General features: G+C 37.4%; 1 protein-coding gene across 4 annotated transcripts in view; it reads right to left on the bottom strand.

The window, feature by feature from the left end:
• SLC4A7 (solute carrier family 4 member 7) overlaps nt 1–10461 on the bottom strand; it is a 64308-nt gene extending 53847 nt beyond the window's left edge. For 3 of the 4 annotated variants that reach the window (XM_074151178.1, XM_074151179.1, XM_074151182.1), the window contains exons 1-3: nt 10317–10352; nt 10029–10040; nt 768–849 (exon numbers count right to left, since the gene is read on the bottom strand). In XM_074151178.1, the coding sequence (XP_074007279.1) occupies nt 768–849; nt 10029–10040; nt 10317–10352 (130 nt within the window). Of the gene's footprint in view, nt 1–767; nt 850–10028; nt 10041–10316 lie in introns of all 4 variants that reach the window. The other variant, XM_074151180.1, reaches the window with a different exon arrangement.
• Nucleotides 10462–12574: the final 2113 nt, after the last annotated feature.

The raw sequence follows: 12574 nt of genomic DNA, 5'->3' as shown, positions 1-12574 counted from the left end.
ATTCTATATGAAAGGTGAACAAATGAGACTTTAACACTGGATCTCCCTAGCTTTTTCCTCTGGCTTCACTAAATAGCATCCATGAAATCTTCATTTTAATCTACTTCCTTTTCAAGTCAGTAAGAAATTGTGTCTTAGACGAAATATCTGATTTTGCATTTTGCTATACGAAACTACCTCAATGCCATTTTTGTTGCTAAATGCAGGATCCCAAGTCAAATAATGAAGATTAACAGGATTCCATAATGCTTTAACTGGCTGCAGACTGCGGAATGTACAGCTTACCATGGTAAGAAGAACTGTTACCTGTTCAGGCTCTCAGTATTTAAAGTGCATGACCACACTCACAAGGATACTTAAATTTCAGAAAACAAAACAAACATGTCCCTCATGGCCCCTGTTCAATGAGTTTTGATACTGCAGAACTTGACATCATTCACACTGGGAAATTACTTACCGACAGCAATCAATTTTTCAAACCTACAATCTCAGATGCAAGCTTTCCTTGGAAAGCTTTGTAAGTTGGCTTTTTTCTTTTAATATTTTTTCTGTGACAGATTTGAATAACAGTGAGCATTTATTAGCATGCACAGAGAGAAAAAACAGCGCAGGTCATCCGCCGTTCACTGGTTTTATTCCTAGAATTCCGTGGTGCCATAAAATTCTGATTCCTTTTAGCAATACTGGTTGCACTTGAAGGAAAATAGAACCTTAATCCTGAGGCAAAAAATGCACGTTAAGCAAACAGAAAACCACCACAAACTTACTCTCTAGTTCTTCTTTCTCAAAGTTTGTGTTGATAGTAGAGCTGATTTTGCCCATATCCACAACAGCTTCTTCATCATGACCCTAAAGAAACAAGATACAAGTTTAACTACATAGAACTAATCTTTTCTAAATCCCTATATATATTCTGCAGTTCTGAAGCTATTTGTTGAAGTTTTCTAAAATAACACATTTTTCACCTCTTCAAAACTGAGACAGAAAACTGAAAATCTACCCATCCAGTTCTTCAAGAAAACACTACCCTGTATTGAAGGAAAAACCATAAATCAACAGATAGGCTAAACACCATGCAATTTCCATTTGCAATGCTCTCAATTTCATTGTATCAAAGATCAGGACATACATTTCAGGAGTGCAATATTCTTTAGGTTTACATTCAACAGCAATGAATCTACTTCAACAAAATGACTGGAAAATTTATAGAAAGTTACATAAGGTAATATTCAGAGATCTTGAACTCATTTGCATAGGGGACAATTTCTATGTGAGATTTTCCAGGACAAAAAAGAAGCTTTTGTGAACCAAAGGTTATACAAAGGGGTTAAACTACACAACCTGGGGGTCTCTCCTAGACCAACAGTTTTGGAAAGACCAAAAATAACTGTTTAAGTCGGGTTTCAATAGACAGCTTGTTAACCACACCCCTATCTAATTCACATTTTTTATGCACAAAGTTAGAAAACAGCAGTTGCATGATGATCTGTTTCAGATTTCGTTACTGCTGAAATCATACGACTCATAACGCAAAAGCACAGTATCTGAAATAGAGGCTCAAGAATGAGGCTTATCTCTGAACGCGTCCTCTAATCACATTTAGCACATCACTAAAGCAGAATTTTAAACACTGTCTTTTGCTCAATCTTGACAAAAATAAACCTTAAAATAGCTGAACAGTAAAAATCCCATAATTTCATCTCAGACTTGACATCAAAACAACATTAAAGTTGACTTTCTCCAAATGTTTGCATTCCTTAGAATACAGTGCATTTTTAACAGCTCACAAATTACAGCCTCCTGGCAGAACTGGTTCTCCAAAAGAACTGCTGCCTACCCTAAGGGTAATGCTTTACTTTACATCTAACTATGTATAACGGCAGGCTAACTGCTAAAGAATACTGTCCCTGCTCTTTCTGCTCCCTTGGCCACATACTTTTTTCCTTAAGTCAGATCTGTTGATCATGAAGTCAGATACAAAGAGCTGAAGCAATAGGGTGGGGGTTTTTTGTGTTTTTAAACAAATTAATTAGTCTCCCATTGGATCAGTTCACCAAATTGACTTTTCTTGTTTCCATATGACAGCTAGATCCACCACAAATAAATCTGTTTGATCACTGCTTCTGGCAGCAGCCCACCAGTGCATTTACATTGATCGACTTAGGATCTGTGATAATGGTTTCATGATGAAAAAATGGAAACCTAAATCAGGAGTCTTATAGGGGCTGGGAATCCTAACAGCATTGACATTCACCTAAACTTTCATCTTAGAATTACTCAATAGTGCAACACCTTATATACAGAACAGGTTTATCATCTCAAGGGGAGGTGACAAAGATGAAAAACAACATACCTGTGTAACAGCTACAACCTAAAACCTACTGTACGAACACCAACAAAAGATACCGAACACATAACTCCTTAGTCTTAATAAAACACATATTTACTATAGTGTATTGTGCGCACATACATAAAAAAAAATCCAAATCTTTGTTTGACTATTGAGGAAAGTTGATTAAAGAATATGAAGACGACAAACAGCACATACAGGAAAAAAATTTCAGATGCAGTTTAAAAAAAAGTTAAAAGCAGTTAGACCACATAAAACATAAAAGCAGCTGGCACTATGTAAATAAACAAGATACAAAAGGCAAGAGTGTCACATGGCAGAATAAACCCCTGAAAACTAAATAAAGGTTGATTCTGAGCTGTGTCCCTAAGAATGAGGTTTTCAAGAAAGGCGTTAACACAGTAACATAACTTCGTCACTGCTTCTGCGTTGCAGAAGCAGAGTATTCCATGCACATTAGAAAAATCAAATCTCCTGAACACTCCAGACAGCTGCAATTAAAAAAATCACATGACTAATCCAAAGTCATATCTGATGGGCAAATCTGTGAAAATGTTACAAGGATCTATTAATAAAGAAGGGGCAGAAACTTAGAAAATGTTATGGTGATAAGATGGGGAGGAGGGGAGAAGTAGTGCACTCCTGTACCCTACACACCAAAATGGAATTAAAGAGCCCTCTAGAAGATGCCTTCATAATGTAATTGGCCTCTTGTCATCTCTCTGATAGCCATTCCAGAGGTAGGGAAAAAACACAGTTGCAAAGTGAGTCTGGGCTCTTATCTTTACTAAGGATGGATTTTTCCAACTTGGCTTGAGAAAGATTTTAACATGCATAAACCCAATAGCAGGTCTCTATGCAGCAGCATTAACAATCTTTTGAGGCACCAAATAAGTACAGCAAAACATTGAACTGCATTGGTAGGGCCATAAAACTACCAAGGAGGAGTCAAGCATACTTACTTTCCAATTTACCTCAGTGACACAGAAATAGAAAATTATAGGACTGTAGTACACTCCAGTTCACTGAAACAAATACACACACAAATCCTGCATGTTACCAGAAAACTCAAAATAGAGATGGAAACAGATGAAGTATTACAAATCCTCTAAATTATCTTAAGTGACTTATGAGAGAGGAGAAACCCTAATATTAGGAAAACTGCTATCAAAATCTCTTCAATTAGCTTCATGGTTACAGCCACAGACTGCTAAAATATCCTCTCCCTAAGGATAGGATACCTCCACAACCAAGAGCCCCTTTAGGACACTTGGAAGCTTGCCAAACACACAGGTTTTGAGCAATAAAGGAAGACAAAGTTTTTCTCCAAGTTATACAAACTATTGCATACCGGTACAAAACTATATACACACCGCGAAAAAGATATGTGCAAGAAAAAAATTTTATCTCCCAACAACATTTTGAAACTGTACTTGCTGTATGCCTTAAACCATATATTATTAATATTTATCACTCTCTACTATATTAAGAAGTACTTTGCCAACCTTATACATACAGAAGCAGCCTTCAAAACCACATCATGTGAAAGTAACATGTCTTCTGAGATTAGATTACAGAAAGGCATGTATGCCCTTGCAAACCATTCTATCACTATCTCAAAGTACTCAACGTATGCAAAGGCTCTTCCAAGAATAAACCATTAGCAACCACAAATATCATACATGAAAAAAGTGTATCATTTACAGCCTTTGTTTAGAAAAAAACCCACAAAGCATCATTTTAACATAACCATTTGTGATGCCAATAGCAAATCCAACCGTAAGATACTTTTGCCTTAGGTCAGGTAAAAAACCCAAAATACTCAAATACACTATAGAAGTAATTCCAAACTACAGTCTTTTCCTTACTAAAAATAAAGTCTGTAGGCCATAGGTTTCCAGTAATTATAGATTTACCATGCCAGTTTAAGGCACAAAAGTGAGAAAACTGTTTAATTGCTGAATCAAAACGCATTTCCATTCTAGTTCTCTCTTTTACTTTCTGAATATTTTTACATATATAAACAAAGAGAGGTGGGATGGTTTAAAACTCATCAACTTCCTTTTTTAGACACAGAGAATGACTTCATCGTAGAGCAAGCACTCCTCTGCAGTTTACCATCCATTTCATGTGAAGCTTCATGTACAATAATCCCACAAATGCCCAAAAAACAGCTGATAAAAACAAGCCCAAGTAACATTTAACACTAACTTGGAGCGTATGTGACTTCTCTTTTCAGTCAAGTGACAGAACAATTGAGAAGGGAAAAAACACAACACAAGTAGCAACGAAGGTGCCCCAGGGAGAGATTAAGTCTTCACCTTTGGTTTGCTTTTTCACGAGGAGATGGTCATTTATAAAAACAAAACAAATCCAGATCACTTCAAGAAAAAAAAAAAAAAAACACCACCACAAAATCCTAGTACACTGTATTAAAACGCACTAGGCATACTTCTTCCTAACACCAAATTCATTGATACTCACAAACATACTGCACAACCAACCTTCCAGTAAAGCCTTCATATTCAGCTACAGATGCCTATATATACTACGTCTTCTCAGCTTTCCAACTTTCCCCAGCATGAAAATGAAATCCCTTTTCAACTATTGCAGACCAGACAAGACTTTCAAATACTCTTTGCTCTAGCAGAATCCCAATAGCATTCCTCTTGCCACCTCTGATTTTCAAATGCCTTTTCTCAGTCCAGGAGAAGAGAGTAATTCTCCTTTCATTACTGACAAGTCAGTATCCAGAAACTGTTTAAATTTTATTTACCTTCTCAAATATTTGTCTTCATTTAGGGCGGTACACTTTTCATATCTAAAATAGTAATGCTACACGTTTTTTTAAAAGTAGTATTTTAAAAAGTCAATCTTAAATTGCATGAATAATTAAGGAAAGCACTGAAGTTTGCAAGAATTAAGTTGTCAACCTCCAGCAGCATGTGTTAGTTACCATCTAGTGGACTGGCACGAATATGACGCACAGAATATTACATCTAAAGGAAACTTTCCAGTGTCATCTGTACAAGCTCTTCTCACCATGCAACTCGCCTAACCTTATGCGGTCACATACACATGACAGACTTAAGATGGGCACGCTGCCAAAGTGCATTACTGAATAACCGCTTCCAAGAGATACAACTTGCTAGCGACACATTTTTAAGGTACTTGAAATGTAGTTCAATCAATTCATCCTAGTAACAGACATTGATCATACAAATGGTTGATACAGTTTAACTGTAAAACTTTGAAATGCAAGAGTAATACAGTAGTTGTGGAGAATAATTTGAGCTCAACATTTAAAACAGTTACTTAGCTAAGTCAATGTCCATATGCTCCATTTACATTCCCTTGGCCCAAAGGTCTCCCCTAATAGAACTGGGAAACTACTTGCAGCACCAGAGATAGCACAAGCGTTCATGGGGATAAGTAGGGCACAGGAGAGGACACAAATAAACAAAAAAACCACCACCACCAATGCCCCCCCTCCCAAAATTACATTACCACTTCCATGGTACAAAGAACCTTCACTGCAGCATTTCTTTAAGTAGATGCAAATGCTAAAAAAAAAACAGCTGGGGGAGGGGGGGGGATGGACAGCATTCACATCTAGTTTTTTTCCCTTATACATCTATCCATGGCCAAGAGTTTAAGACTTCTAATTATTCTATTACAACTGCCTACACCATCACATTGAACATACATATGACTGTAATTATATCCCATCCCCTCTGGCTTGAACAGAAGGCCAATACTTCCCCACTCCTCCTCACAAGAATTCACAGATACATCTCTGCCTTTGTACAGTCACCAGATCTGGCAGACGGGATTCAGCTCTTAGGTTGGAACGTGGCACCAACAAACCATTCCTTTCAAAACATGAGCACACACTCCTTACAGACCCAACTGGTAAATATATATAGCATGCTAATGCAGATTTACATATGCAGATCAACAGCTTATGAGGATACAGTGTACTTTGCTCTTCATACTTTCATCATCAGTGCTTAAGAGCAGTGAAGCTGGATCAAACCATCCATCCAACCCAGCATGCTGTCTTCAAGAGGATACAACACTAGCAACCTACAGCAACTTCCCAATAAACTTACAAGTAAGTGCAAACAGAATTCAAAATGGTGGTTTGGCCTAGACCCAGGACGCATAGTCAAAGCAGTACTTTTGTTTTATCATCAGCCCTCCCTTCACTGGATGTGCATTCAGAAGATAGATGAGATAGCCATCAAGGCTCCAGTAAAAAAAAAAAAATAATAAAATTAAATAAAGACGAAATACCAATATTGCTCTGCTTGGAAAAAAAAAAAGTTTAGCTGGAAAAAGAAATGAAAACCTTTATTTTGACTACAGATCTCGAAAAATAACTAAAGAGGAACCACAAAATCTGATTTTGCAACAGTTTTCCAGGTATGTGTATGTATACGTATATATATACAGTATTTTAAAACTGACCTTTTTTTATAGATAGATACACACACAAACTCATATGTTTTCTCACATAGCTACTGAAATATATTGTTCAGAATAATTAAGAACCAGTAGGGAAATTCTTGATTCATTTTCACAGCAGCATTTCCCAAGCTGTTTGTTTCAGAAGCCTGCATTTCTATTCAAAGCACATGTAATACTCCACGGAGTCAGGAAATAACATACATCTCTGATTTACAGAATGCACATACAGCCCCTTCTCTATCCATTCAATCTCCCAGAACCGCAAGCTAATAACCACTAATACTTCGGGGGTATTAGTGGGGGAGGGGGAGGAGGAGGGGAGGAAATTAGACAAGATCAGTGTTATCTCCTAATTTTGTAGGACTACAAGCCTAACAGTGACAGCAACCCTGGAAGCACTAAGAAAATAAACCAGAAAATTAGTATGTTTGTTAATGCCATCTGTGACTACTGTATGCAGAGTTCAATGACAATCACTGCACGACTGGCAATCATCAGGACTAGGTCTACACTATAGCTCTCCTGCTGCTATCGATACAGAGCATCAAGTAGCCTTAGTTAAGAGGGAGTAAATTACGAAGGGCTTTTTGACATGGCTCACCTGCAAGAACAACTAACAGCAGCACTTGTAAGTTCTAAATATATTGTTTTACTTCTCAGTCAGACTGATTCTGCTTTTAAACCAGAGGTAAGATGAGCCTATGGTGGGCAGGAGGGCGGGCATCTCCAGTTGCTGCCTCTTTGAAGGACAGCCAGAATATGGAAAAAAAAAAAAAAAACCACAAAGTTTTTTCTAAATAGTACTAAGTGAAGATTGTATTCAGCCTATTAAACAGCCTTTAGCTGAACTGCAAAGTAGTTCTATAAATGCATTTGAACTTCTTTGGGCACAGCATTGGTCTACACAACAATACTGTATCTTCAGAAGTTGCCAAAGTGATGAAACACTACCAGTTCTAAATCAAGCACATCAGCCTAACAGCCAAGGGAAAATGCACCAAATATAAATGGGCCCTGTCTCACTTCGTAAGCATACAATTTTTAGCTGGCCTTGCCCTCTAAATATATACAGATGAGAGTAAAATTAATAACAATTCACAAACAGAACACTTGCCAGGTTTAAAATAGGAAGCATACCATATTGAGGGGTTCCCCCTTGGATGTATTTGCTATAGTCTTATTTGCACAGGAACAGCTGCTTTGCAGATTTTTATGGGGTTTTTTTCCTACTATCATAGCAGTGGACATTGCTCAAGCACTACAGGAAAGACTCCAGTACAGCTCAAGAGCTTTGATGTCACTCCCACTCTCCCCCTTTTTTTCTTGTAAATTTTATCTGTGGTTATACAATTACTATTTTACACAACTATCCTCACATGTAAACGAAGATCTATCCTAGTCAAAGCAATACTCAGGAGCCTCACAGGAAGGTTTGATGCTTAGATTTTAGAAAGACCATAGCTATAACGAAAGAGGTTAGGAATACTTTTTCACAAGGAAAAGTTTTTCTAGCCTACTAATGCTCTAATTAACTGCTCAGCTTACCCTACTATATACATCTGACCAATCTGCTTCTAGAAGACTTAAAAAACCTACAGGACCTACACAAACCTTCAGTTTGGACAAATGTGTCCGACAGACATCAACAGATTTCAGTAAGACTTTCCAGAAGCTGCGTTTTACTTTTCCAAAACTGTACACAGAGGACAGTAAAGACAGACATGGTTTGTTTTTTTTTTTTTAAATACCACACATACAACACAAAACACACAACCAAACCCATCACACGACAACAAAAAAGATCCCTACTACACTTCTGGAAAAAAAGCAGTTTCAAACACGTTAGTTTGATTTCAGGGGTTCTAGCAGGCAACAGTCTGGTCACTGTTACGCTGAGCACCACAATATGCAAGACAAGCCATGTCCCAGACAATTCACACACCAGACTTTGGAGACAGCAAACACAAAGTGCTTGTGTTAATCAGAACACAACATTAAATTGGGAGATAAAGTTAGAAAGAAAAGGAAGCATAAATACTGACAAGAGACTGGTCATAGTAGTGATCGGCCGTCAACTAGAGCACACCACAGCAATTTGTCAAAAAAAAAAAAAAAAAAAATTGGGTCAGAACGAACACAAGAAAAAAGGATGGCTTGGTTAATATTAAGGCATGACTAAAATGCAAGGGAATATTCAATTAAAGTTAGAAGCCTCGTTTGAATTCAACCCGAGTGTACTGCAAGCCAGAAAATTTACAACCATGCATAAAGTTAGCAAATAATGTCACCAATCCAACACAAGATATCAAGTTGCATATCTAACATTATAGTAGTCATTTTACAAAGTTGCATTTTATCACTGTGTCACAGCACTAAATTTCATTCAAAAAAAATCATAGCTCCATTCACTTTAATTACTAAAATTACAGTTAGAAAAAGCAGAAGTAGTAGAATCTTTATAACTAGTCACCTCAGATCTTTGCCTACTCTTCTAGGCACATGCACATCTGATAAAGTTCTGTGTCCAGAGCTGAAGGAAGCAGCACAATGAAAATCAAAAATCAACCACTGTCCTACAGAGACCCTAACAAACAAGACCACTGCAATCAGATGCATTTTAACATATCTAAATGAAAGTCTTACTTTTTATGCTCACACAAAGAAATAGAAAATTTAGTGGTGGTCTTATAAAATTTATATAAAACAATTCAGGGGTCTTTAAAGCTTTAGGGCTTAGGAAAATTCTATCCCATAGATTTTTAGCTTCCAGGGAACTCTAAAGTAGTAATCCCTGTTACATACTGCATTGCAGTTAAATATCAGGGATAAAGACTACCCACAGAAGAGGCTAAGCAATAGCTTGTTAACACTAATACTCAAGAGTTCACTGCTTCATTGTAGAAATCCCCACAAACGGAGTTTTGCAGCTATGCCACCCAAGTCTGAAGAAAACACTATCTCCTTCTATCTCCATGAATGCTTTACCTCAGTTAAACAGCTCATTAAGGGTTTTTTTTTGTCTTGGGGTTTCCGTGAAAAGGAACAATCAATAGGCTATTTCAAGATCTTTCCCAGAAACTTCCCTGCTATACTTGCAGAGAAATACTCAAAGCCACAGCTGATAACCTTCAAATTAAGAAAAGCTGGTTCAAAATAACGAGGGGGGAAGAACAAGAAAAAAGGAAACGAACAAAAAGACACACTCAACCACTGTCAAAATCTGGTAGTATACTCTCGGGATTGTAAAAGCACATTTTCTTTCTGAATTAAGCCAGTTACTATGATTAAGCAATTCTAACTACAAAGAAAATATCTTCTCTAATACAGAAATCTCTACTTCAAGTATTATTCCTATCACCAGATCTTTCAAAAATTTCTTCCACAACTAGTGAATCTAAGGTAGTAGCATAGCATTTTTAAGACACAGCCGCTAAATATCACTTGCATCAAAGCACATTCAAACCATTATTAAGTTATACAGCTGCTATTTACATACAGGTTGCATTTTCTTCCCTGGACGAGCTCCTTCCATGCTGATGTGCAGAAACGGAGAATGCCCTTGTCCGAGACCCTGCAATGAACCTCCCAAGAGATCAGAGACTGCGCATACATGACTGCTTTAGCTCGCTCCGCTTGACACAGATGTACTCCGGGAAACGGCTCCCCAGCCCCGCAGCCAATCACTCCCTCGCCAGCCTCTCATCTCCCAGGCCGCCGATTACAGCTACCGCAGGGTCGCACAAGAGCAGAATGGGCAAGACGGCATGCCTTCGATTCCAGCTCAGAGAATACCAAAAAAGGAACTGAAACGGAGTTCAAGACTTAACATTTTCTGCATCAACAGCAGCTAAGAACAGCTCCAAGGTTATATTTTTGCTCTGATCCGAGACTTAATTAGCACTACAAAATGAAAGCACGTTTGTACCTTGGGTCCCAAAACAGAACAACCCAAAAGTCAAACATCTGCTAAGTGTGTTTATAGCTGTATTATCAACCTTTCACTGAATACTCATTCCAAAACATTTAACTTTTTTTTTTTACATAAGCCTTATATTCTTGTTCAGCAAAATAAACCAGGACTTACTAAGCAATCATCATGTTGGTTTTTTTCCTGTTGAAGAGGTAAAAAAGCCATACTGTTAGCTGCCAATAATTTCATATGTCCTTCCAGAGTAAGATGGCTCTCTGTTTCAGATACGATACGAGTAGCTATGCTTCTTCCTTGCTTACGCTAATCATAGAAAAAATGCAGCCTCAACAAATCAGATCAAATTCAGAGCTTCATTTCACTCTTCCCCTCTTCATCACCGACACACCTTTATCTCCTTGTCCCATCATATAACGTGAAGGAAAACTGGCTCTTTAAGGCATTATCCATAACTTAACCTTCATGACATGACACTGCCTTCCTTGTTCTTTCTTTCTTCTTTCATTCCTACTTCTTGAATGATGAGAACTCTAGTAAAGAGGCTGGACTGGTGCCACCCCAACCAACGAACAAACGAACAACTTGGACAAAACAAAACAAATAACATACTGTTCATAAACCTGGGGCCAAAGAAACATATTATGTAACTGTGAAGATGGTATTTATCACCTAGCAGTTCAGAAATCAGAAGACCACATTGAGTTCCCCTCTGCCTTTCTCAGTCCAGAAAATTCTCTAACCATAGACTAATAAAAGTATTCTCAGATACTGCTGACAAGAGAGTTTAAAAGTAGTTTGTTTCCACTCTGTAAATAGATGTTCGTGCTAACATGTGTGTGAATCTTTTCACTTCCAAGCTATTGAAGGCCCCTCTGTTGTTATGTGTAAATGACCATAAACTAAATGATTCATATAGAAAGAACAAAGTTAAACAAAAATATCAGATATACTAACCCTTAGTGATTTCAACTGAGCATCCTAAACCAAACCTACTCTTTTCCTAATACAGAGAACAGACTCATACGGTTCTTCAGCTACTCAGATGAACGTTGACACAGCTATGCTGAACTGTGTTCTGCTGGCTCTCCCACACTTTAATGCAGGCTTCCTTAGCATAAATCCATACTAGTAGTACTCTAATTTCTGAAAGTACAAAAGTTGGTTTGTTTAGGTTGGGGGTGGGTATGTGTGCGTGTGTGATGAGGAAAGAGGCTGTCTATTCCTTTGGGATAGAATAAGGGAGGACAGGGAGGGCTGGAAAACACACACCATTGATTTTTTTATTTTTATATGTTTTGGAATGAATACGTACTTGGTTTGGAAACTTAAAAAAAAAAAAAAAAAAAAACTCTGAAGCAGTTTATTGAAACTTCTTTCTAGTCTGTAGTCAACCATTTCCTAGTTAATAGTCACTCAGTCTTGGAATAACAAAAAAAAACCCCCAAACACTAAGAAGCTTTTTATTCATTTAAAAATAAAAGATTAGAAAGCAAAGAACATGCACACATAGAGCCAAGCTGAAAAATCCAACGTTCTAAAATATAAACAAGGTTTTTTTCCAAACAGATGGAATTTTTTGTCTTTTAAGTCTCATACCAAAATACTTTGTGGATAAACGTCTGCTCTTACCTAAGAATAAATACCAGGGATTTGCATTACATGTAAACCACCACAGCAACTTCAAACTGCAACTGTCTCAACATGCTTAACTACAAAAGTATTCTAAAATAAACTTTAGGCAAATATATTCAAAAATATCACATCCTTGAACATGTTCAGTGACAACACCTTGGGAACTCAGAGCAAAACTATTTGTGCTGCAGCAG

This window comes from Numenius arquata, chromosome 7 (assembly GCF_964106895.1).
Source record: "Numenius arquata chromosome 7, bNumArq3.hap1.1, whole genome shotgun sequence".
Lineage (NCBI taxonomy): Eukaryota > Metazoa > Chordata > Aves > Charadriiformes > Scolopacidae > Numenius > Numenius arquata.
Note: the sequence above shows the minus strand (reverse complement) of the source record. Positions and strands in the feature narration are given on the sequence as shown.